The sequence below is a fragment of the Gymnoscopelus microlampas genome, assembly GCF_963454915.1.
Source record: "Gymnoscopelus microlampas genome assembly, chromosome: 5".
Lineage (NCBI taxonomy): Eukaryota > Metazoa > Chordata > Actinopteri > Myctophiformes > Myctophidae > Gymnoscopelus > Gymnoscopelus microlampas.
In genome coordinates this window covers 35,287,304-35,313,733 of record NC_139942.1, presented here as the reverse complement: position 1 = coordinate 35,313,733, position 26,430 = coordinate 35,287,304, and the positions used below count along the sequence as shown (strand labels likewise).

Sequence of the window (26,430 nt, the reverse complement as noted above, 5' to 3'; positions counted from 1 at the left end):
GACAGACAGACAGACAGACAGACAGACAGACAGACAGACAGACAGACAGGCAGGCAGGCAGGCAGGCAGGCAGGCAGGCAGGCAGGCAGGCAGGCAGGCAGGCAGGCAGGCAGGCACGCACGCACACACACACACACACACACACACACACACACACACACACACACACACACACACACACACACACACACACACACACACTGTACATGCAGGGTTCTAAAGGTCCAAAGAAGTATCAGTGTTAGCTTCTGGGTGAATGAATAAGGCTGTGACAGAAGTCATCCTGAATGAAATAAACAACTAGTTGAGCTCTAGTGATGGAGGCGAACCAACCAGAGAACAATGGGCCCATTGGGAGGATGCTGGACTCCTGAGTGTCCTGCCTGTACTTGGTGGTGAGGGGTTTTGAAGAAAAATGACCCATTGTCTCTCTCATCCGGCTTCCGAGCTTGAACAGTGAAACCATGCCTCTGGATCCTAGCCCAGGGTATTCTGGGTATTCTATAGCGATCATGGAAGGTAGGTTCAACCTTTTGCTCTCTATTATCAAAGTGGTGCGATTAATTTTGCAGAAGTTTTGCTTGCTTGTTCATTTTATACAAAAGAATGAAAGAAAGAAAGAAAGAATGAAAGAAAGAAAGGAAGAAAGAAAGAAAGAAAGAAAGAAAGAAAGATATGCACTCTTGCAGAGGGCTTTTTTTTAGAAGGAGGTTAATGCTTTAATCTCTTGTTCCCTTAGTTCCCTAATAATGTCCTAGAAATTAGATATGTAGGCTAACTATTAATATTTTAGGACGTTTCCTTTCAAGGAATGCTATTTTGTTTTTTAAGCAAGAACCACAAAATTATGAAAAATAATTTCTAACAATGAAATTATTCAAATATATTTTTTCAAGTATGTTGAACGGTCCAGAAAATGTGCTGCATGTAACTTTCCTTTTCTACCCCGGATTTGAACCCGGTTTCCTGTGCAAGAGCTGACATTTTTACCATTTAGCTATAGAGCCTAGTGCTTGCTCAGGGTTGAATCGTCAGGTCAAAATACTTGTCAGATCATGTGTCTTTAGGTGAGACATGACTATTTGACACAATCTAAATGTCTCAATAGAAGAGCAGTGTGACAAAATACAACCACCCCAATTGTATGAATTGTATTGTATACTCTACCATACAATTGAACTAAATTACATTTTGTTCTTAAAGTTAACCTGCATCCATAAAAATAATACTAAATGTGGTGTTGGGTGGCTAAAAATCATTCGATTGATTTGTTAATAAATGGCATGATTATAATTCACATTTGGATTCTAATTCGATCGCGTTATCCTAATATCATCTGTACAGACAGACAGACAGACAGACAGACATCAGGTCAAACCAATCGTGGTTTGCACTCTTCTTGAAAATCTGCGATTTTACTGCCATCTTGTGGCTAAAACACATCCAATGATTATATTCTGTAACAAAATTAATAAATCCAACATAACATTTTCCGTGGACACACACACACACACACACACACACACACACACACACACACACACACACACACACACACACACACACACGCACGCACGCACGCGCGCGCGCACACGCACACGCACACGCACACGCACACACGCACACACACACACGCACACACACATACGACACACACACGGCGATCAACAACTCCAGATGACATTAAGATCCTCATGAAGTGCACAAAAAAAGCCTGCAGAATGAGGCACTCTAAAAGTGCCTGAAGATTTATAGCTTAGATTCTCATTCCAGACTTTTCTCCTAATTGTTCAAAATGTTCATTATAACACATATAGCCTACTATTGGAAAGCGGGGAACATAGGGCCTAAACCTAAACCTAACCCTAACCTTGGTGGGGGAACATAGAACCCGGGTAAAATAGGGATGACCCCAAATCAGACCAGGCAAATTTTGGGCGGTGGCCATCACTGTTATCACAAGTGCCATATTTGTGCTTTACATACCATGCTTCTTCAACATTATAGAATTATACTGCACAAGCATGATTGTAGTGTGAGACTGTTGCATAAGACATCAGCACAGAGAGAGAGAGAGAGAGAGAGAGAGAGAGAGAGAGAGAGAGAGAGTGCTGCTGTTATGAGTTAGCCTGCAGCATTGCTGTCAGTGTCTGAAGTGCACTGAGTTGGTGGATCTGTTCTTGCACTGGAGAACGGATATGTCAGTGAGGCGTCTGGAAGGAGTTTCAGTTAGCATGTATCTCTTATAGTCCAAATGACCCTGACTATGTCTGCTGCTCCTAGGGGCTTGCCCCAGATCAGCCCATGACATGGGCAGTTATGACAAGATCATGTCAAAGAGTTAAGACCCCCCAGCTCCCTAAGCAAAAGCTTTGTTGTTTTGTTGTTTAAGGAGAATGGTTGCAGCTGTCCTGAAAAGGTCCCACTGAGTGTGAAAATAATGACCGCGACAAAGAGGATTGTATGTATACTGTAGTTGTTTGTGTTAAATGCATGTAAAAAAAAAAAGAAGAAAAAAAGAGATTGAAATGAGATGAGATGATTCAAATGAACAGTAGATTTAAGTCCTTTGAATCTACTGTACAGTAAGAACAATTACACTAACTTGCAGAAGTTACTAACTGTACTAACTTCCGACTTGTATTTCTTGGATACATATTTCCAGAGTAATTAGCAGCACATATCACTTTCTCTCCCTCTTCTTCATTCAAGTTGCAGATGTTTTTCTTTGATAGAAGGTTTCACTCCTGGCCACGGTGAATGGAAAACTGGGTTCATTGCTGGCATGTTTCATGCATTTTTACATGAAGCTCTTTTGAGTGTCTTTGATATGAGCGACAGGGGCCATGCCAAACTGAAAAGACTCAGTGCACCTCAGTGCTGTTAACCACTTTAACCCTGGCGTCCCAATTTTGGGCATGTCATTACAGGTGAAAATAAAACATTTAAATTTGAAACTTTTCAATATATTTATTTTGTGATAGGTTAAATGTAAATAGGACTGGTAAAATAAAGGCTTTATATATTTCTATCGTAATATTGAGTAGCAGAAGGTTATTGTGAATAATAAGAACGTTTTACTATAGGTTAATTATCAATTGTGCCTTTGCTATTTTACCATTGCATTATGAATCCATTTTAGTCTGATACAGCGCTTATGCAGTACATTAATTCCAAACCCAGAACAGATATGTTATAGCATATGTTTTTTTTTTACATTTCAACCAGCTTAGCTACAACATTACATAACTGTAAATGAAATATATATATTATGCTCCAGCTCATAATGTGCACTAGAGGGAACATCAGTCTTCATCTGTGTTTATGTCTTCAATACAACATCTATTCGGATACATATGGAGAGAGGATATTCTGAGCCACATTCATAGCCAGCATGTTTAGAATATTGCAGAGCAGTAAAGCCAAAACCTCCAGTAGAAAGAGATAACAGGCCTTTTCTAGCGGAACCTTATCAGTTTTATTAGAGAAGACATTTTACTCCTCGCTTCTTGTGTACTGTTTTAAGTGATGACACATGCTGTAGCATCCTGTTTTATACTGCCTATTTTTTCCACATATTGTTCCACCAATGTATAATCCATCATCAAAACGTAGTTACATAAAACAAACATTTAATGGCTAAATTAAAGCATTAAAGAAATAAATGAAGAGACTAGTATCACTCCACATGTTTGCTATTATACCCCTGCACTTCATACTGCAGGTTTCACAATAGAAAATACACCTACAGTATGCCCTACCAGTCTGACAGCACGGAAATATCTTCTTTAATGAAGTGAAATTTGCCCTTTTAATTAGCCATCATAGAATATTGTTTCTTCTTTCCTTTTTTTATTTATGTTTGGACACCGGGTGGTGCGTCTATCACGTTTTTATGGCGTTGCCAGTTCTGTCGCCCATAGAGTGGCCCATAGTTTGTATTCCCAAAACCATATTGCCTTGGTTCTCTCTCTCTCAAAGTTTATGTTTTTTTTAAATTAGTTTTTGATTAAATGCCAGAAATAAGATCTGTGGTTAACAACACAGGCTTTATAGGGATTTTCATATTTAGTTTCACAACAAAAACAGGCTAGAAAACACCCCAGTCATTAATTTTGAGGCTTTTGTGTCTTAAAAAGGCAGTTGCTAACAAGTTGCTAAATTAAACTACAGACATTACACATCATCACTCCAAACACACAAGCACTTTATAGGATCAGCTGAGTTGTAATAGACAATAGTCGATTCATATTCAAATCTACCCTGAAAATGTTCTGTTGCTTTTTGTACCACAATACTAATATATACAAATCAGCTGCCTGCTGCTAGTCTCACTTGTAGAAGACAGACAAACAGTCCAAGCTGAGGGAAGATGTTCTTCTGGGGTGTTGTTGCCATCGACCTCAAGGCTTTTCATCTCAGTTGCTTCAGTGGAGTCCAGCCTTAGTCTAAACTGGCAAGAGACGTTCTCACCCAGCGGGTAGAATAGGCTTGACTGAAAAACAGGGAGAAAACAGATGAACAAATGAGATAGGACTGCCACCACTCTCAGGCAGCCTATGGGATAGCCCTGCACATCCTGGTTAAGAGCAGTTGGATGTGGTGGAGAAAAGAGGAGCCCAGCACTGAGCTGCATGCTTTTGCTCTGGTGTCTTGTGTCACTCTTTTCTCTAGGGGGGACATCCAAGTCACATGATCAGACTTGATCTATTACATAAAGAGACCTCGGTCAGCTCACATCAACTTTGTTCAGTTATTATGTGTTGCTAAAACTCTTGTGCTGACATTGGTGGGGCCAAGGAGATATGTCAAGATATTCACTTCTCCATGTTGTCTGTGACTGTTGCATCGCTTCGACACTCACTAGCGCCGCAAAACCCACATGATTGACCTCCTGAAGGTGACACAGACTGGGAAGCGTTGATCCTGTCACAGTATTTCAACTCTCACTCTAAATGTATGCACACAATTATTTTTGACCTAGTTCTCTAGGTGGTGTGATTCTGGTACAAACATATCATTTTATAGAAAGAATAATTGAATCAGGGGTGACAGTCTGCTGTTTTGTATAGGACACTATTTTATTTTCTTTCAACAAGAATCAACATTTATTGTGTTAAATTGTTCAATTCGTATAGATAGATAGATTTCTTCCTTGTTAGTTTGATAATACAGTATTTCTTTTGTAGATGTGACATAAACATAATTTAGATGTTATCCTACAGTATATCAAAATGTACAGTAGGTATATATTACACTCTTTTAAAAGCACACAAGTCATGCCATTTACACATTTAGTATTGAAAACTCAAACTTACAATAGCTGATACATAATTCCAGTTCTTGTATCAAGATGAATGTCAAACAACGTCTTAATGTCTTTTCTGGGGAAAAAAATATATGATATTCTCCTGGCCTTGGACAGACTGTATTTTGTCTCTCTCATACAGTTGAATAGACTACATACAGAATTTTCAAACATGGTAATATTCAAAGCAGGACCATCTGTCTTTTGGGTGGCAATATGGTAATATTTTGGAGGGCCGAGCAATGCAATGAATCAACACGTGACCGTATGACCCCTTAGGGACAGCACATGTCTGGCTTGCTGAATCCCAAATGCTCCAGTCTCTCCAGCAGCATCTTCTCCTCCATGCTGCACCATGGGTGCATGCAACGCCACATCTCTTCAGTCAGACGAGGAGGGAATGTTTGGAGGCAAGGCCTCTGGAGGATGAGTCCTGCAGGCCCAGCTGGCTTGTTTTAAAGCCTGAGTTATATACTTAGTTGCATGCAGGTGGCGCGCACCGAAAATGGCCGATCTACAAGCTGACAATGCGTCGCAAGCTTGTAGATCTACTATTTTCCATGCGTATAGTGTAAAGTCAGGCTTCAGTGTCAGCACACCGCTCAAATCAAACAAACTTGCAAAAGTTGGCGTAGTTTATAACCCTTTGTGACACTCACAATAATTTTATACCACAAAAAATATATATATATAATATACAATATAAAATCATACGTCAATGAATGAATATCAATTTTATTAAATAAATGAAGACCGTTCATATTCAATTGGCAATTAATGTTCTGTGCAACATTTGTATTAGTATTTTGCAGGATATAATTAAGGGTTATTGCAGGGCTAGTACAAATAAGATGGTAATATGACCATTATGACAGTGACCAGATACATTTCATTAATGCAAGCCAGACACTAAACCGTTTATCTGTTGTCTATTAAAAGTAGTTGCGTTTAGATGACTTCCCAAACTTCAGAGCGATGGCTGGCACAAAGTACAGACATGGAGGAATTCCTTTCCGATTTTAATCTCACATGAATCATTTCTCCCCTGCTGTGCTTTCTCTTGTCCTTTCTGATTGAAATTGGGAAAATCTAGGGAAAAAAATACAGAACCCAGTGAGGAAGTGTGCACATGTACATGCACATGTAGGTACAGATGCAGATTACATAATTTTCAGATTCCCAGCATTTCTGTACACATGTAGGCATTATTCTTGACATGTGAAAAAAATCCCATTGTGTGCTACTGCATTCCACGGACTGAGAGATGAGAGCTTCAAGTATAAACACCAAGTCGGAAAAGACATGGAGTGGAGAACAGAGTACAAGCTGTCAACTGGTCTAATATCTGGCCATTTGCCTGGATGGAAGGTCTAAATATTATGACACTTGATATGACTGAGCATACCTGTTGGATACATTCTAGCGGATCTACTGAGGCAATGTGGCTCATGTCCCTTTGACACTTAATGTCCTCAAAACCCCCAGTCTTTCTCTCCCCGATGTTACTGCCACCTGCTTATAACTGAAAGATTATATAGAAACTGTTGATCTAGAATACAGTGCACCCCTGTGTGTGTGTGTGTGTGTGTGTGTGTGTGTGTGTGTGTGTGCGTGCGTGTGCGTGTGCGTGCGCGTGTGTGTGTGTGAGAGAGAGATCAGAGGGCATATCCCTGTTGCACTTCTACACATGTATGTGTGTGACGTATACCTCAAATATATATCACCATTTTGCTAGCTATAGTTGTTGCTATATAGGTGGTCGGGAGGCGAGCAAGGAGCTCAGACTATGCAGCTGTGCGTGCGTGCAGAGATGGAGAGTAACCAAGAGAATGAGAGCGAGAGAGAAATCAGACGGTGAGAGAGAGAGAGAGCTAGAGAGAGAGAGAGAGAGAGAGAGAGAGAGAGAGAGAGAGAGAGGGGAACAAATAAACTATCATGGTCTGTGTTACAAGTGGTGAACATGTGGGTATGGGGGAGGTCGACTGCATTGCGATTAACAAGCTCCATCCCGGTTGGGTGTTCATTTCAATCTGCAGTAAGATATCCTCATGTCTGACCCCTTGGAAGAGGGTCATTTGCCAGAGGAGGATTTTTTTTCCTGCCTTTGTTTTAATACCTTCTTGGGCAGAAGGCTGGTGTAATAGAAACCAGACATGAGTCAGAATGTGAGGCATTCACTTCAGCAAGAACTTACTTGTTCATAGCGTACGGAAAACAGGATCAGTTCAAGTTAAGTAACTTGCTCTAAAAAGTTGAGAGAGTATACCATTTTGCGATTTTGAAAGCAAGCAATTATTTAGAGGGCAGGTGCCAAGGCATTAGGATCATGGATCGTCTATTCGGTGTATCAGACTTTGCATGGGAGATTTAAGGAGAGCAGAGGAGATATGGACAACCTTCAGGATGGGCAAGGCATGTGCAACTTTTCCAGGTGGGTTTATCAGGTTTTAAGTTTTATGATGCAATTTATTCTGTCATGTCAGAGTTGCATCAGGAAAATTGTTTATGGGAAAACTGGATTGGTGACTGCTTGCAAGTGTCAACTAATTTCTGATTTACAGTATGCCTGTTGAAATAGATTGTTAAAAAAGGTATGCCCATTACAAAATACAATTCCTATAATCATTCAGCTTTTAAATGTCAGCATAAACGGTTTACAGCTCTAAGACATTTTGTAATATGGATACATTTAATCAGCAAAAATGTTGATTAGCAGCACCACCAAAATATACTGTTTAGTTTATGGTCACACACATGAATGGTTCTTTTGCATTAGCAAATACAAATGTGTTATTTAAAGCAGATCAAACTTAAACTCTAACAATCAATATTAACAAAGTGACTAATGAAGTCAAAACATAATGAGTTTTCGCTTTTCAGTTTATAGTTAACATTTTTACTTGACACACTGGATGAAATTAAAGAGTTGCTTGTTCAATGTGTCTGAACTGCGGAATCCTTGTTCTGACCATTAGATGAAAGTTGTGAATAACTGTTTCAATTATTCACTTTTGTAAAGAATTATGTATAGTAAGAGCACTACAGTAATTCTAACATAACAATGCACTCAACATGAAATATAATTGATTAAAAGAAAAACCTAGGCACCACTAACATTTGTGGAAATTCTAAACCCCACTCAAAAATGTCTGTCAGTTACGTTCCATGACACATTGTAGACATTGCAAAATGTGTTAGATCTTTAGTGAAGCAACCGTCCTATCTTGCCATCCTGGGGCATATGGTATCTGGGTTGCCCATCATAGATGCCATCGGTCTTGACTGTGCCCCTCCCTAGTGTCATTAGTGCTGGGCCTGGAGGGGAGGCCTTGTGGCAGACCAACAAGCCTCGTCTGTTTACTCAGATGACAGGTGACATGGCACTTCCCACACCAGGGAACACAGTGCCACAGTCATGAGATCAACACATGAAGGACGAGGAGTCAGAAGCACTTTACTATCTCCTCAGTGTACAGATTAACTTGTGTCTGAGCACAACTAGTGGATGTGAGGAGTTAACATTTCTAGCTTGTTAAATATTACTTGACTGATTTTCTCTAACATTAAGGAACACATTAACTTTAATTCAGACTACGTTTATTTGTAGAAAACCTATGATAGCATCTCTACCGATTTAGACTGAATGTAATATTTGCGCCCATGTGTGTGTGTGTGTGTGTGTGTGTGTGTGTGTGTGTGTGTGTGTGTGTGTGTGTGAGCATGTGCACGTGCACGTGCGTGTGTGTGTGTGTGTGTGTGTGTGTGTGTGTGTGTCCTTCTTTTGGCGAATATACTTTGGGAGTATAATCTGCAGTAGTACGGTTATTTGACTTTAAACAGCTTGATTTTTTACCCTTACACCATTATGATTGTTCATAGTAAAACATCTTGAACTGACTCAGTGGTGACATGCTGAGAATATTTTTTTATAATTCAATTTGTCACCTTCTTGGACTGTTCATGACACTCTGACCTGGCAGGTACAGCATAGTGTTCAAATATTTAGATTAGAAGCCAAAATCTTGCAAGTAAAAATCTGTCATTTTGCCAGCAATTTATGGGCATAAACTTTAGCTGTTAACAATTATATTTAGTTCACACTTTTCTATTAGTTTTATGTGCAATTTAAACCAGGCGACAAACACAAATACTTGTCATTGGAATCAGGCTAGTCTCTGTTATGGAGTAAATGGAGGATCAGATTAGTCACAAGTACACCGAACATGACTTCACTAGAAACACAGCATGCTGCATGATGCATTGTGGGATGGGCAGTGAGGACTGGCTGACATCATTCTGGGTGCTGACATGCATTAAGAACATAGGCCATATTGTTTTCACAGTCAAATCCTTAGTGTTAATTTAACCATTTGTAACTCCAAGAGTGACACTGATCAGATTGTGCTGTGTAGTCTTGGTCTTTGAAATACAATGAAAATAGAAGCTGTGAACATTAACAAGCAGTGTGATGTGTACATCTGGTTTTGAAAGCTGCAATCTCGAACTGATTTTAATGAATAAAACATTATTTTAACCGATCTGTGTGGTATAACGAGAACATCTGCAGTGGTTAGAGGTGGTGTTTTTTAATGTTTTATTTGTATTTTTTCCAAATTAGTGGAAATAGCAGATCTACAAGCTCACAACATGCCACAATGAGCCGTGTTGTGAGCTTCTATTACATTCTTCATCTATAACACTACATCTGGTATTATCGCTGTTTGTCGTACGAATAAGTATATAAGGTTTAAGTGTAAAATGTCCCCCTCTGTTTTTTGTTTTGTTTTAGTTTTTCACAAATCGAACCCTGCCTATGTGGCACATCATTTCATGCTTTACTTTGCAGTCAAATTCTCATCAATACTTTTATGTTTTCTCTCCACAGATTCTAGTTAAAAAGCTTGTAAGACCAACATGAGCTGGAGCTTCCTCACTCGTCTCCTCGAAGAGATCCACAACCACTCCACCTTTGTGGGCAAAGTATGGCTGACGGTGCTCATCATTTTCCGCATCGTGCTCACGGCGGTCGGGGGGGAGTCCATCTACTCGGACGAGCAGTCCAAGTTCACCTGCAACACCAAGCAGCCGGGCTGTGACAATGTCTGCTATGACGCCTTCGCTCCTCTTTCGCATGTCCGTTTCTGGGTCTTCCAGATCATCATGATCTCCACCCCCTCCATCATGTACCTGGGCTACGCCATCCACAAAATAGCCCGCATCAAGGACGAGGAGCAGAGGAAACACCACAGGATACGCAGGAAGCCGCCGCACACCAGGTGGAGAGAGAACCATGTTCTGGAGGATGTGGTGGAGGAGGGAGAGGATGATGATGCTGAGCCCATGATCTATGAGGACACCATGTTAGCAAAAGAGCCTGTCGTCGTCGGCCTAGAGGTGAGACATGATGGCCGCCGAAAGATCATGCAAGAGGGCCTGATGCGGATCTATGTCCTTCAGCTCATGTCTCGGGCAATCTTTGAAGTTGCGTTCCTGGCAGGCCAATATCTTCTCTATGGCTTTCGGGTGAACCCTTCATATGTGTGCAACAGGAGCCCCTGTCCTCATCGAGTGGACTGTTTCATCTCGAGGCCCACAGAGAAAACCATCTTCCTCCTAATAATGTACGTGGTAAGCTGCCTCTGTCTACTCCTAAATTTGTGTGAAATGTTGCACATAGGAATTGGAAACTTTCGGGACGCCCTTCGCAGGAAGAGAAGCACGAGGACGTCGTTTCAGGGCTACCCATTCTCCCGTAACATTCCAGCTTCCCCTCCAGGGTACAACCTTGTCATGAAGGAAAAGCCAAACAAAATTCCAAACAGCCTCATTACTCACGAGCAGAACATGGCCAATGTTGCCCAGGAGCAGCAGTGCATCAGTCCAGATGAGAACATCCCGTCTGACCTTGCGAGCCTACACCGTCACTTACGAGTTGCACAGGAGCAGCTTGACATGGCATTTCAAACATATAGTACAAAAAACAACCAGCCAACCTCCAGAACCAGTAGCCCTGTGTCTGGAGGCACCATAGCAGAACAAAATAGGGTCAACGCAGTCCAAGAAAAACAAGGTGCCAGGCCAAAATCAGCCACTGAGAAAGGTGGGACCATTGTTAAAAATGGAAAGTCCTCTGTCTGGATCTAGAAACAACTCTCACACTGCAAATCACTTCAAACTCCTGTATGACACTGAGACAACTGGAGAAGTTGTACATGTTGGAAGAGACTTTAGACAATAATAAGGGTGGAATATATTATATTATCAATCACATGGCTTGATAAAGCCCACACAATGGTGGGGTTTGGACGATGATGGGCATACCATTTTTCAAGTGACATTAGAACAGTAAACAGTGTATTGGGGAAATGAGGGAATAAGAAAAACAAACATGAACACAAGTTCAAGTTCATGTTTTTTATGATCACATACACGTGTCGTACATGACATTGAGATTCATTGTTCCCATATGCATCTCTCAATCCGCAACACATTATCAGATACCGTGCTATGAATCTTCTTTGTTACTGTAGTGTGTCATTTTCACATATCACTGCTTTTTGACATGGTTAATGTATCTATGCTTAGTATAACATCTCTAATTTCTGCTGTAACTTCATAAGGTAAAGTGATGTTTTTTTATTGCTTCAAACTATTTATTTGATCTGCTGTCGAACTGGATTCGAAATTTTACTTAGTTTGTCTCTTGAATTGTGGCCTAAATAAAAAATTTAAGCAATGCAGTGCGAAACAAAAATGCTGCATAGTTGCACAAAGACTATTCGTAACAAATTGATGAAATGATTGTTTGCCAAATGGACCCGCCTCAGTTCAATAGATTTATTAAGATATTTTGTAAAGATGCATGTACTTGAAGAATTAATATGGGATGTAGTATGTATGACTGTCATACAATATTCAGAGAAAACTAAAATTGAAATAAGGTACCGTAGAAGCTATGAAAGGTTTGCCCTGCACTGCATTGGTCAGACTGCAAAATACCACCTATACTTTACAAAGACTTGCAGGGTCCTTCGAAAGGGGAAAGGTAAGTTAACTATATTGACAATAATACTTATTTGTTAAATAAATACTGATGATTTGATTTCTGCAATTTGAAGCAGATAATGCATGCTTTGCAAATGTGCACATACAGTACCCACATAGACAACAGTAGAAGACCCATCACATTTAACTCATATTTAGGCATGCTATACAGTACGTCTGATGAGCATTCAATGTTTTCTGTTTTTGAATCAATGTTTCAAAGTGGTTTCAGTAATAGCTAATTCTGCCTTCACTATCGTCATAGCCTACTCCTAGTCCTAAGTGCCTCAAATGTTAAAGATTGTTGAAATGTTATATTCATAAAAATAAACCAATTTCAATCCTGCTTTATCAAATAGACTGTTTCCTCTCTCTCTCTCTCTCTCACACACACACACACACACACACACACACACACACACACACACACACACACACACACACACACACACACACACACACACAGACACACACACACAATAATCTAAATAGGCATGGGTGTGGTAATTGTTGATTTTTCAAATCAGCCTCATGGTGGCGCTATAGTCGATTCGTGTTTTTACCTATAACTGTACAGATCTTTTGTATGCGCACTCCCTAGAGATCAAGGAGAAATCAGTGGCCTCCTGGTGGTGCTATAACAGGCCCATGTGAAAAATTTGGGGCAGGGCTTCTGCTCTGTTATCCAGGGAGTGTGTATGCACCGTTTCGCTGCGATGAAGTAACGGTGCCGGACATAGCTGTTCACAGACGGAATGGCCATGCCTTTCGGCCTGGCGGAGACAACAATCACACAAATACAAAACTAACTATATAACTAAATATGTAAACACTTTAAATTATTTGACGTGCACCTATGAAGAGTGAGTACTAGGGAAATGTGGGCACCAAAACAGAGTGGGCACTATAGGCCTCGGAAAAGAGTTCGCATTAAGGAAATCTGGGCACCAATAAAACAGAGTTGGCACATGTTGTACTGTGCACACTGCAAACCAGAACACTGACTGACCACAAGTAAGAGAGAGTGAGAACACATGAAATACACCGCTACTCACGTGTTCTTATTATGAAGCAATGCATTGTGGGAGTTCAAGATGGAGGGTGTGCTGAGGAACTCGACTCCCCTACAGACAGTGTCGTAACGAGGGTACGTTTTACCACAAGTAGTGCAGTGCTCGTTAACTAACTCCATTATTCGGCAAGACTGACGTACTATTTAAAGCGGCGTCGAATCTCGCGTCATTAAATATGACGTCCGAAGGCCAGATACTAGTCATACACGCAGAGATTGACATGGAGATTTGCTAGCTGACAATAGAACACTCTTCACAATGAATACAGTGGCGATATGTTATTTGGCTAAAGCCACGTTTGGGTCCAGCAGCTTGCTTCGTGGTTGCATGTGTCCTTCTCGAACACTCTACGGATGGTATCGATGTGTGACAACAAATAAAGGGTGGATCCCCATCAAGAAGTACAGTCAAGAAGCGAGTGCACGTGATCCTGTTGTACAGCCACGGTATGTGTGTTACAACCTTCATCATAGGACCTTGATCAAGATCCAAGGACAAGATACTGGGGCGTTTCTCCAAGGAATTATAACCAATGACATGGGGCTCTTTGAAGAAGAGGAACAACAGAGAGCTATGTATGCACACATGCTGAATGTACAGGGAAGGACACTATATGACATCATGTTGTACAGGTAATATATCTGATGCCATATAAAAAACACTTAAATACAAATAATAAAAATACAAGTGTATTTTCTGTCATTGTGGTGAAAGCTTTCGCTGAAAATAGCCGATCGACAAGCTTACAATGCAACGCGTTGCATTGTGAGCTTGTCGATCTGCTATTTTCAGCAAAAGCTCTCCCCTCAATACAGATGCTGGGGTTTAAGTGGTTAATGTTAATTGTTTTTGACCCCAGCAATGGTCATGTCATGTGATAGCAGTAACATTACTTACTTATCAGCCAAAGTAGTTAACAGGTGGGCGTGACCACTGCTTATCTGTAAAGCAAGTTTCATGCGTTTTGGCTCTGAAATGGCTCCCAGTAGCAAACATTTATGCATAATAATCTAAATGAATAAACTGTTTCCTCATCAGCACCTAATTAAGGCTCTCACTTTTATTGTCTTTCAGTATACAAGAAGCAGAGGCAGGTTGCAGCTTTCTCCTCGAGTGTGACAGCACTGTAAAAGACTTGATGTTGAGGCACTTGAAGGTGTACAAGATTCGGCGGAAGGTGAACCTGAACCCCTGTCCAGAACTCTCTGTGTGGGCAGTGCTCCCTTGGGTGAAAGAAACAAGTCAAACGTTGGCTAAGCCAGATATCTCCTCCCCAGAAAAAGCTCTGGTGTGGGAGGCTGACGCACGGACTGAGGCCATGGGCTGGAGACTGGTGGTGGACAATCAAATTGACCCTTTGAATATCATTGCATCGTGCAAGCAAGGTGACACAGAAGACTATCATAGACATCGCTATGCAATAGGTAAGGCCAAGTTGATTTTTATTGCAAAAGGTAATGAGAGGGAAATGTGTGGGTATTCATTCCTTGCACATGCTCCTAAAACTTTTATCGTTTTTCTCCAGGACTTCCTGAAGGAGTTAAGGACCTTCCTCCAGGCGTGGCACTCCCCCTGGAATCCAATCTAGTGTACATGCAGGGCGTCAGCTTCAGTAAAGGCTGTTACATTGGCCAGGAGCTCACAGCCAGGACTCATCACACTGGTGTGGTACGGAAACGCCTGATGCCAGTGCGCCTGTCAGCCTCAGTCGAAGGCCTCGAGGAAGGAACACTACAGACACAGTCTGGCAAGCCTGCTGGTAAACATAGGGCAGGGGTCGGAGATCTCGGTCTGAGCCTAATCCGCCTAGCTCATGCCAAAGAGGTGCTATCAGTCACATCTTCTGATGGCACCGAAGTGACTGCTGAGGCCAGTGTGCCAGAATGGTGGCCAAAAGACTCCAAAATCAAGTGACAAAAATGTTTTATTGCTTCAAGTGTGGTGTGCATATTAAGTAAAGGCTTGATAGTGGATACTCCAAAGAATCTTACATGGTTGTTTCACCTTCACCACCTGTGTGGCATTCATCCACTTCAGATATTCTATTTTTGCAAATAAATCAACCAGTTACAAAATAATATTGCCACTTAAGACCTATAGTACATACTTTGTTGTACGATGGGGTTGCAAAAATAACAGATCTACAACCTCACGTCACAATGCATTGTGAGTTTATACTGTAGATCTGATATGTTTAGTTGTTTAGTCTGAAATGTTTATTTTAAAATGATTCTATGACATGCCCAAAATAAGGATGCCAAGTTGAAAGTGATTAAACAGTTGTACCACAGAATTGTTTAAGCAGTATATACACTTTATGAAACTAATGTTTAATAAATATTCAGAGACACTAACTAATGTTTTATTCATTTTCCTTTTTATACATTTGCCTTTCAGTGCAAATATGAACATTCACAGCCACATTTAAAATTGAATACCTCCCAGAATGTGCATACAAAACATAGGATGAGATGTGCCAAAAGCATAGTTTCACCACTTCGACATATTGTAATATTGTTTATTCATGACACCAGTTGTTTTCATGGGCCAGAGATAGGCAGTTAATTAATGCAACCTATTCTTGGTAAGGAGGATGCTGCCCTCTTGTGGAGTGTATGGTCTCTCGAATTTGCTGCAACAGGCTTTCAGGTTGTGAGCTCAGCGCTGTAGGATCCAGTCGCTTAAAGTCCTCATTGCAAAGTAGACATTCAAGAATATGAGCCACTCTTTGTAGATCAAAGGCAGCATGGTGAGGTCCAAGTGTGGCAAGGGTCTCTGACAAATGCTTTGGGTAATCGGAGGAGTTGCCAGAGGTGCTAGAGCTCAAGAAGGACATGCGGTTATCAGCAATTATTTTAAGGAACGAGGCAAATTCCACATAATCAATACCAGAGCAAGACTTCATGATGACCTGGGAAAGTAAAGTAACATATCAATCAATAGACAAACATCAATACAATACAGTACTGTATATACAGTACATAACAGCACGTACTGTAGACTGATAAAAAATGTTTTCCTCCAAGTACCTGGCAGTGCTGGTGCCATGAATCCATGGTGTTTCTCCATTCCTCTATCTCTCTTTGGACAGCAGACAACTCGTTTTGAAGGAACTGCCACATTATGTCAACATTGCAGCCATTCAACCAATTATGATTTATGGAGATAGTGTCTTCCTGCAAGACGGGTAGATGAAAGTCACAATCGAGGTTAACACACGTCACACCAATATACACCTGTTTTACTCCTAAAGACCAAATCCATGTATGTGGGGATGATGAATTGGCATAACAAATACATTAGGAAGGTAAAAAAGGGGTCAAAACTAATTGGCTACTCTAAAAAGAAATAAAGGACCAAAATCCATAATATAAATTGAATCGTGGATCTCGAGATCCACATGGGGCCGTGGCTCTAATGTGGATCACGACTTCATCTTTGATGTCAGTCATCTATGATATATCTATGACATTTGACTAAAAATATTTCATATTTCAAGTATAAAGCATACGTGGAAAATTGGTGGAAGTATTTCTGTGGCCTTGGTTGATGTACGTGATTAGCTCCAGACACAGACAGAAACACAGACAGACATCTTCTAGACGGCTCTGCCTCCTAGAGAGCCAAGCCGTAAAAACAGTCTAATGTACCTTTTTCTTAATAATACATATTTTAGGACACGAAACATGACATAAATTATGTGACACTGATTTACAGTTCTATGAGCACATACACAGGATAGGTGGGCACTAAGGACATCAGGGCACCTCGATGTAAAACAGGCCATTTTGTCCAAAATGTTAAAAAATAAAATATTTGAAAAATGGTCTTAAGTAATGAAAAGTATACATGATGTGAACATGCACGGTACATCATCATCAGACTTAATTTTATCCTTCAACTTCTTGTTTACGGTATACCCCAAAATTACTGGATATACAGGTTTTGTAACAATTTGTAGCAATTGTAGAAATATTAGACCTTAATTGCTGAATGTTTAAGCATGTTCTAATCATGTATACTTTACTTAGTTTAACTTTTTTAACATTTTGGAAAAAAATGCCAATTTAACACGAGGTGCCCACTCTTCCTTGGTGCCCACCTATACTGTTACCCACACATATACTGAATGTTGAATGAAAACAAGTCATGAGAAATGTTCTGCAGTGTTGTAGAGGAGCATCAAGCTATAGAATTCTGCCCCAGATCATAACAAAACCGATGAGACTGTGAGTAGAGAACATTATCTTTACAGTTCTTACCAGATTATAAACCTGATGATGCCAACCACTGGGAACAAATATAATTTCCCCAGCCTCTTGAATGATTTCAAGAGGTTGACAGGCTTCATCAAAGTGTGGGAAAAGCCCTTTATCTTGAAGATCAGGTGAAGTTACATCATAAGCGAGGTTGCCGTGGCTGTCTCGTAAATACTCCTCCTGACCTGGTGGATAGAGGAGCCATTTCTTCCTCCCACAGATGTTTGCAGACCAACTATAGGATCTGAACACATCAGCATGGAATGGAGTCCTAGGAAGACATATTATAAATGTGAGTCATTCTGAAGAATTGTACAGGAGGATTGTACAGCTGTCTGTGAATATCTCTTTAGTGCTCTAGTCTAGATCAGTGGTTCTCAACGTGGGGTCCAGTGACCCCCCCAGGGGTCCTTGTGCGGGTTCCAGGACGTCCCCAGCTAAATTATTTATAGTTAGGAACCAAATGGACACTTACAGGTCTTTAACTCTGAGAGTGTACAAATGGAACTGTATAGGTCCCTTTTGTTCCATTTGTACACTCTCCGTCTGTGTATTCCATTTGAACAGACAAACAAACAAACAAACAAACAAACGGACGGACGGACGGACGGACGGACGGACGCACGGACGGACGCACGCACGCACGCACGCACGCACGCGCACGCACGCACGCACGCACGCACGCACGCACGCACGCACGCACACACACACACGCACGCGCGCGCACACACACACACACACACACACACACACACACACACACACACACACACACACACATGCCACATAGAGTTTGAGAATCGCGGCTCTAGATGAATTAATTAATTCATTTTTCATACCATGAACCTTTGGGCCCCATGTAGACAAACCGATAGTCATCCACTTCAAGTGCATCCCAATATTCGTTGAGCCAGTCAGAGGAAAAAAACACTGGTGTGGTGTAAACACCATGCTCTGGAAAATCCCTGTCAAAACATACCAAACATTAACTACTCAAGCCCTATTTAAAAAATAGCAATTGCTGATCTACAAACTCACATCATTTCGAGATATGAGCCTGTAGATTGAAACGTTTAGAATATTTTTTTTCTTTTGAGACACCAGGTTAAAGTGGTTAATGGTCCTCTGCTATTATCAATCATTGTCAGGATTCATGTTCATCATTGGTATATATAAAGTAAATATAGTATTGTATAAAATGCAATCAGTATCAATGTAAGACCTTGACATATGCCAGTCTTTCAGGTAAAGGCATCCTTTGGGTGATGAGTGTCCATTCTGAATGTATTCCTTCCAGTAGTGTATGAATTCTTTAAAAGGCATAATTTGCTTGGGGTTTGCATTGTACTCCTTTGCATTACAGTTTGCCACAGGAACTGGGGTCTCATCTGTAAGGAAAAATAAAGAAAGCATTTACAAGCAGCAACTACATGCATTGACAACGTGTGTATTAGTTATTACAATGGCAATAAATTGTACTTACCAAACTCTTGTAGCAGTTTCTGAAAATTAGGTTTCCCCTCTTCAGTCACCCATTGTTTTCTACATTTCCAGTCCTCAGTAAATCTTCTTGAAAACATACATGGGTGATTAGGAAGCAAGCACTTTTTGAAGAATTTTGAATAACTCAAGTCCCTGTCAATATAATCCACAAAGTGTGAAGACCAGAACTGCTCATAAGACTGCCTTGGTATTTTGACCAGACTGCAGCAGTTATGGTAAGACTCCCTGTCCATGGTTGTAAACAAAACCTCTGTCCATATGTTGTGTCACGGTACGGTAGGTAAGAATAAGCTAAAGCTATAGCTTGCTAGTTGCTACATGATTTGAAATGACAACGTCCTCTCTGTTTCACTGTTGCTCTTCAATATGTCCATACCATTTAAATGGCCGTGTTACAACGACACCTTTTCTATTTTTTTGTCTAATAATATTATTTTTCAAGACGTGTCTTTGTTTCCTAATTACTTTCTCACGTCGTGGAATAAAACATTCTACGATATTGTTTTCTAGCCGGATAGTAAAAGCTACTGTACATGCATCATACGTCACTTCCGTAATAAACAACAGTGTTGTTGTGATTTTCTAGCGTCACGTAGAGGTGATCTACTGGGTTTAGTGTGTCATTGGGTGTGAACGCGAATAAGTGCTCTGCTCAGACTCAGATACGTTTATTATAGTATTATAATGACGGTAATGTCGTGTTTAAATCACTCTGATAGCCAGCTCGCTAACGTTAGCCTACGTTACCATTAAAAGTTAGTGTTAATCGTCTCTCAGTCCTGGTCCAGTATTTTACAGGACCCTCCCCTCCCCGGGCTCAATTCGGATCACGGTGTTAAAAAACGTATGCTCAACAGGTCGATATATTAATCAGTATATTATTGCATGTGCTTTGGTTCATATTTAACCATTGAACTGATTGTTGTGTGCCTCTTTCATGCTAGGAATGCAACCCTATCCAAAATGAGCCGAGACATTCCCATCCACAGCTGGCAGGGTGCCTATTACATCAACTGTGAGAAACGGTGGGAAAATGGTACCCTGTCCCTCACCCGAACCACGGTCCGTTTCACTTCTGACCAGACAAAGGAGACTTTGGCCAGCTTTCGTCTCTCCTGCATCATGGAGATCAAGATGGAGTCGTCCAGCTACATCTTCAGCACCCTCACGGTCCTTGAGCAGGGCAACGTGAAGCACTGGTTTGGTTCTCTGAAGCCCAACAGGGTGGTCATTTACAATGTCCTGGAGCATTTCTGGAGAGAGCGTCTCCTGTCTCCCTCAACAGAAGTCCAGGGGGCTGAGGCTCGGCCCTCCAAAGGCAGAGAGCTCATCAGCCTAATGACAGGGGCCCAGAGGAGACTGGAGGACACAGGCATGGTCCTACACCACCAGGGAGAGCAGTTTGATAACATGATGGAAGGACTGGAAAAGATTGACTCTGACTTGGGTGTTGCAGACAAGTAATTGCCTAAATACTCTCTGGCTTCGTATCACTTAATGATCAAAGTAGTTGTCAATACATGACATGTCATTGTTTATTCACAGCTTAGGCCATACATACACATTACACATAGACCATTTTCCTACAGTACTTTATTTTCAGATTTTGTGTTTGTATTTAAAGTAATTTATATACTGAACTTACCTGCATCATTGAGTCAATGCTAGTGTTGACTAGTAAAAGTCATTGTGCGGTTAATAAGCTATGGACTTATTAAATCAATCTTTCATATCTGCAAGTTGATTTTCATACCGTACTTACATGAATGGAATCCAGAGGCATACTCTAAACTCAAACAAACCATGGTATGCTTTGGAAAATGGTCGATAGTAATGTCAAGTATATTGTGTGTCATAGTCTAATAGGCCAAACATACAGTACCAGACCTAGTTGTATGCGGTCCTTTAACGTCTTGTATTCTTGCACCTACAATATGTTCCACCATGCTGTTGTGGTTGGATGCTTTGTTAGGGTTAACCCAGGCCTAATTTGAATGTGAACTGTCATTCCGTGAGTAGGATTCCTCTAATCTCCGTCTCTTCTCGCTGCAGGCTGCTGACAGAACTTGAGTCTCCTCCCTGGTGGCCATTTGGTAAACTGCCCTGGAGGGCTCAGCAGGAAGCCAAGGCCGCGTACGCTGAGAGAGCTGCTGCTGCTGCTGCTGCTGGGAAGGGCTCCAGTATGCACAAGGTGATCAGTAGCATCCCTGCCGTGGTGTCCAGGGGTGGGGAGTCGGACCTGAAGCCAGGGTGTCTGTTAGTGTTTGTGTCCTCTCTGGAGGTGCGAGATACGAATCACCATCTCCTTCACCGCTTTGAAAGGAGTGAGGTTGATGACATCAGGGTACACAACCCCTATGAGATCAGCATCAGGCAGCGCTTCATCGGTAAACCAGATATTTGCTACCGGCTCCTGTCTGCCAAGATGCCAGAGGCAATGGCAGTGCTGGAGATGCAGTACAAAAAGAAGGTGGAGTACACCTGCGAATATACTGCCTTCAAGACAAGTCCTGCCATTTCTCCGATTGACACTGAGGGTTCAGTGTGGAATGAAGGTGAGTTGACATCACAGTGCACAGTGAAATCTGAAGTATCTAACTATCTAACTATAAAAATAGAGTTAAATCACCACTCTGGATTTTGCTGTATGGAGGATGTTTGTTTGGTTTCCTCACTGTGTATTTAATGTACTGCAAAGTTTGACCACCATGTGGCACTAAAGGTCTGCATTTTCAACTACAGCCCGCTGTAATGAAGATGCTTGCAAGGAATAGTCCTGCAATGTTATTTCAAGCACCGCAGCAGTCTCAATTTGACAAAATGACAACTGTAAGCTGCAACACATAATACACATTATTACTGTATATGGTTCTGGGTGTCTTTCCTTTACAGAAATGTATTTTTATGAATATATCGCCTCATTTCTGGTGCCCTATACTGCCACACCACCAGTTTACTCTTTGGCTTCCACACTTGCACACACATACAGACACTTGCACTTCAAGGTGGGCTATGTTTGTTTCTTTTCCATCTCCACCCATGGAGTCAGGTTTGCAGCAAATGTGCCAGGAGACAGAGGTCCCCATGGAGATCCCAGCTGGGGAGCTCTCCCAGGTGCAGGTGCATGTGCTCCGGCCAGCTGTCAGCCAGGCTGAGGCCCAGGAATTGAGACAGGTGAGGTCTCCCACAGCCTCTATAGATATATGACTTGCACCGTTGTTACCTTTAAGACGTGGTCATACTCATATGACGGCACAGGGCAGGGTCATACAAATGTTATGTCTATGGGCAGAAAATTATACACTTTGCCTCAAATAATGGCTACTGTTACTGTAAACCAGCCTCGAGTTTCGGTAAAGCATATTATGATGAGCATTCGCTTTATGGTATGTAAAACTGATGTCACGACAATAAGTTTGAGAAAATAAGCTGCCCTCCACGTGAAATTGAAGAACAGCAGAATGTTATAGAGTACAAATCTTATTTCCAGTCCAAACCACGATTCAGTATAATGATTTTTATTTTTCATCCCGTATGTTTTAAATGCTAGTTGGTGAGACCACAAACCAAAGTCTGTATTGGGTTTAAGAGAGGGAAAGAGACATGGTCAGTTATTTGGTCAGACTGCAGAAAGTCTTTCCATTCAGGACCATATAACATTGAGTTGGGTTTAGATGCACGGTCTGTGATGACAGAACCCAAACAGTGACGCAAATTCAGGACAATTATTTTTCATTTAGCGACATTATTACAGGTTGCTTAGAATGAGAAGGTTTGTGTAAAACTTCAGTGCACATTTGTTTTTGCTAACCCATACATAATTACTTTCATAAACAGTTTCCATTATGCATTTGGTCTCAATATAGTCAGCATTAGCTTATGCCAATAGTTTCTTTCTAGGACTAAATGGGAACATTTCCATATCATAGCCAATAAAACATATCTTGAATGAGGCTTTGTGAGCACTTCACAACGGCTATCTAGTTAACTATTATACATTATAACAGGGACAACAAAAGTTTTTTTATTATCTTAGTGTAACTCGCTATCGTTCTTGTCTATATAATCATTATTCAAACAAATTCATCATGGCAGTAACAATTAGAACTAGTTCGGTGTTAAAGTTTTGGTTGTCTATAGTCTCTATCAATGGCTTATTGTCTACAGCTGATAAGTTATAATAGCTGAGACTTCAAAGGCTACCAATTTTGACATAATGCTACACTTTTGGACACACCCTACTGTTAATGTAATTCATGTCAATATAACAACCTTCAGTGGGTAAAGAGCGTCTAATATTCTGCCCTAAGTGCTTTAGCAAATACCCCTCTTTGTCCATGCATATCACTCTGAATATTGTTTGAAAATGTCCTTGAAATTAACTATTTCAAAAGCATGACAAGAGTTTTTATTTTATTTTTGTAATAGCACATTAGACTAAATGTTTACATTTGGGGGTTTCTACATGACTTACTTCTTTTAGCCATGATATAAGCAGTTGCTAAAAATAGTACATTTCTATGTTTATTCAATGACGCACCAGAACTCCTGCAAATGTAAGGGTATATGGCATGATTAGGTCATATTAGCCTAGTTTAACTTATAAAGTATTTCCATCACAATCCAACATAGTTGTCCGACCTGAGAGATGGAATGCAGTTGTCCTTTGGTGTGTACAGAAATACTATCTGTTTTCTAACTCCTGTCTGGACCAGTTCCTGTGCGCTGCTGCAATGTCCACGTTTGCTGGCCAGTGAAAACTGACATAATGTTAATGGGTGTGTGTGAGCGTGAGTAGGAGAACATAATATTAGTTTAGAAACCATGGTGGTGGGGTTTGGAGTGAGTGTTTATTAGGTTTTGCTTGGCACACATCATGGTTTATTTAAATTGTTCCATCGACCATAACATACACAGTTGTTAGACCGTGGAGATGTAGTTGTATAATTCACTGAACGCACTAAAATGAAGACAACAAATGTTATTGTCCGTCAGATATCAGTGACCCCAGGAGACCAGCCGGTGTCTTTTAATGATCACATACTGTATACTATCACATGACACCATAGCTATCATATACCTAGCTATAGCTATCATATTGGTAGCTATAATTGTATCACAGCTGGTGTCAAATTGTAATGCTGACATTTCGTCTGCAGCCATTTTTATTAGCTTCCCATTTTCTGTGTGGCCAGGGAAAGAAGGGAGAATTCTGAAAAAAGGGTGAAAAAAGTTGCCTATCTGTCACCCCTTTTTCTACTCACTCTCTATATTCCACTGAGATAGTACCTTTCTAACTCGCTGACCCCATCTGTATATGGTCTATCTCTACATATGGTCTAAGTTTCATCACTCCCCTAGCTTCCTCCATCTCCCCCCGCATTTCTGTGTTGCATCTCCCCTTCCTTTATTTGTGGCCCCCTCCATGCTCGTCCAAGTTCAGTGGGGGCTGGAGTGTGATTTCTCAAACTAATGACATGTACTTTGTCTTTCTTTGTGTGTGTGTGTGTGTGTGTGTGTTTGTGTTTAAACATTTTATATGCATGTGTTTCTGTGTGTGTGTGTGTGTGTGTGTGTGTGTGTGTGTGTGTGTGTGTGTGTGTGTGTGTGTGTGTGTGTGTGTGTGTGTGTGTGTGTGTGTGTGTGTGTGTGTGTGTGTGTGTGTGGGGGGGGGGGGGGGGGTGTAGGTTTTCATGCAGCTGAAGAACCTGGCTCTGGAAGCAGAGACGGAGCTGGAGCGCCAGGACGAGGTCTTGGATGTGCTGACCAGCTCCACAGACCGGGCCACCATGCACGTTGACAAGCACACCTCGCGCATGAAAAGATTGCTGTAGTTGACACAACCTACCAGGCATAGCTAAGAAATACACCGTAAGTTTCTTATCGTTGTTAACGCTGTTATGAATCTAATGCAATCTATTTCCGTTTTACGTACAATACAGTGAACTCTCGTGTGCTCTGCGCTTCTCAGAGCAAACATGCCAAAACCCTCAGTCACAAACCCTTAACTCAATGTGGGACTTTGCTCAAATGATATTTTGATGCTTTCTTTCATAATGTAATTATTAATCCTAAATTTGCCACTGGGTTACACATTGAAATACAAAAGCAGTTGTATTTTCAGCATTATGTTTGAGTCCAGTTTTAACAGACTCTTCAATATGCGTTGCTCCAAAACTAGACAAACACATGTATTTGAAGTGACACATCCAGTTGTAAAAGTGCATGACAGACCTGATCTAATCCTTTTCATGAGGTAATGGGTGACTGTTATCCTGCCACATCATCTTCATGCTGTTCCTCTATATGCTTTTGGCAGAAAGTGCATGAGATTATACTTGCACCAATGGAAAAGGTCTGTAACATTCCCAGAAACTTGGGCATGTGTTCTATATAAAATATTAATGTGAAATGAGTAGTCCAATAGCAGATAACATTGTCAATGGCGTTAGTGTTCCATTTTGTGATCCATAACTTTGATCTTTCCATTTTAACTGGTAATTGTTTGTCTGCCAATGCCCCTCCTATCCAGGTCCTTGGGTTCCAGGCTCATTCTCTGTGGACACAGTGTCACCCTGGCTTCACGTCTTGCATGTCCCAGTGTTACTGTTGTGTTTTGCATCAAAGGGAAATATTATATCATTATCAGTGTAAAAAAAGCAGACTATAAATGTGCAGATATGTCCAGGAAGTCTTGAAAAACACTACAAAACACATCTCTACTGTATATTCTAATTTAAATATAAAATGATGTTGGGTAGGGGAAGTCTACAGCAACATAATGTAGATTAATATTTCTTAATATAAATCTATGTGTAAATGACATGCTATAATACTGTAATTATGTGATTTCCTTTTGTCATTTTATTGTTGTGCTAATTTAATTCGTAACAATCTGTTATTTATTCTTTATATATCTGTAAGAGCTTTAACTGTGTCATTTTTGACTGCCCTGGTAATAAAATGGATGAAAGATATAATTATCGGTACTTTAGGTCTACGTACTTTAGGTCATTCGAATGGCAATTACTCCTATTTATCTGGAACTGATATGGAAAAAGTTTTGAAGCCTCAAAATATTCCTGGTTAGGTAACACCCATCATAACGGGGCTGCCATATGAAAAAGTGGCATGGAGAATGTCAAACACATGCTAAATGGAAAAGGAAGTTATTTGGGAAGTTATTTACTGTTTCTTAGTGCCATGAGTACTGTTTCATGGATATGACTCCCTTTGTAAACCT

The 26,430-nt window shown here is 40.8% G+C and overlaps 4 protein-coding genes across 7 annotated transcripts; 3 read left to right on the top strand and 1 right to left on the bottom strand.

Annotated features, from left to right (window-relative positions):
* The first annotated feature begins 7,570 nt into the window (after positions 1-7,570).
* Positions 7,571-12,636, top strand: gjc2 (gap junction protein gamma 2). The gene is made up of 2 exons (XM_084057388.1): positions 7,571-7,739; positions 10,194-12,636. The coding sequence occupies exon 2, from the start codon at positions 10,223-10,225 to the stop codon at positions 11,450-11,452; it is 1,230 nt and encodes a 409-aa protein (XP_083913514.1). The 5' UTR covers positions 7,571-7,739; positions 10,194-10,222; the 3' UTR covers positions 11,453-12,636.
* Positions 12,637-13,436: 800 nt separating this feature from the next.
* iba57 (iron-sulfur cluster assembly factor IBA57) lies at positions 13,437-15,713 on the top strand. Of its 2 annotated transcripts, none has more exons than XM_084056617.1 (3): positions 13,437-13,499; positions 14,500-14,849; positions 14,951-15,713. In XM_084056617.1, the coding sequence occupies exons 2-3, from the start codon at positions 14,564-14,566 to the stop codon at positions 15,337-15,339; spliced, it is 675 nt and encodes a 224-aa protein (XP_083912743.1). In that variant the 5' UTR covers positions 13,437-13,499; positions 14,500-14,563; the 3' UTR covers positions 15,340-15,713. The 2 variants fall into 2 exon arrangements, with proteins under 2 accessions (XP_083912743.1, XP_083912742.1); XM_084056616.1 differs by having other exon boundaries at positions 13,440-14,057.
* Positions 15,714-15,791: 78 nt separating this feature from the next.
* Positions 15,792-19,683, bottom strand: jmjd4 (jumonji domain containing 4). The gene is made up of 6 exons (XM_084056615.1): positions 19,168-19,683; positions 18,907-19,072; positions 18,524-18,649; positions 17,688-17,955; positions 16,455-16,601; positions 15,792-16,336 (listed from the first exon to the last, which is right to left on the bottom strand). Exons 1-6 carry the CDS (start codon positions 19,418-19,420, stop codon positions 16,001-16,003), a joined length of 1,296 nt encoding a protein of 431 aa, XP_083912741.1. The 5' UTR covers positions 19,421-19,683; the 3' UTR covers positions 15,792-16,000.
* Positions 19,684-19,751: 68 nt separating this feature from the next.
* Positions 19,752-26,170, top strand: snap47 (synaptosome associated protein 47). Of its 3 annotated transcripts, none has more exons than XR_014600725.1 (7): positions 19,752-20,031; positions 20,132-20,647; positions 21,240-21,742; positions 22,237-22,361; positions 24,875-25,058; positions 25,507-25,542; positions 25,720-26,170. XR_014600725.1 is itself a non-coding variant. In XM_084056433.1 (6 exons), the coding sequence occupies exons 1-5, from the start codon at positions 20,034-20,036 to the stop codon at positions 25,019-25,021; spliced, it is 1,302 nt and encodes a 433-aa protein (XP_083912559.1). In that variant the 5' UTR covers positions 19,752-20,033; the 3' UTR covers positions 25,022-25,058; positions 25,720-26,170. The 3 variants fall into 3 exon arrangements, 1 of the variants encoding a protein (XP_083912559.1); XR_014600726.1 differs by having other exon boundaries at positions 19,752-20,044; XM_084056433.1 differs by lacking the exon at positions 25,507-25,542 and having other exon boundaries at positions 19,752-20,044.
* Positions 26,171-26,430: the final 260 nt, after the last annotated feature.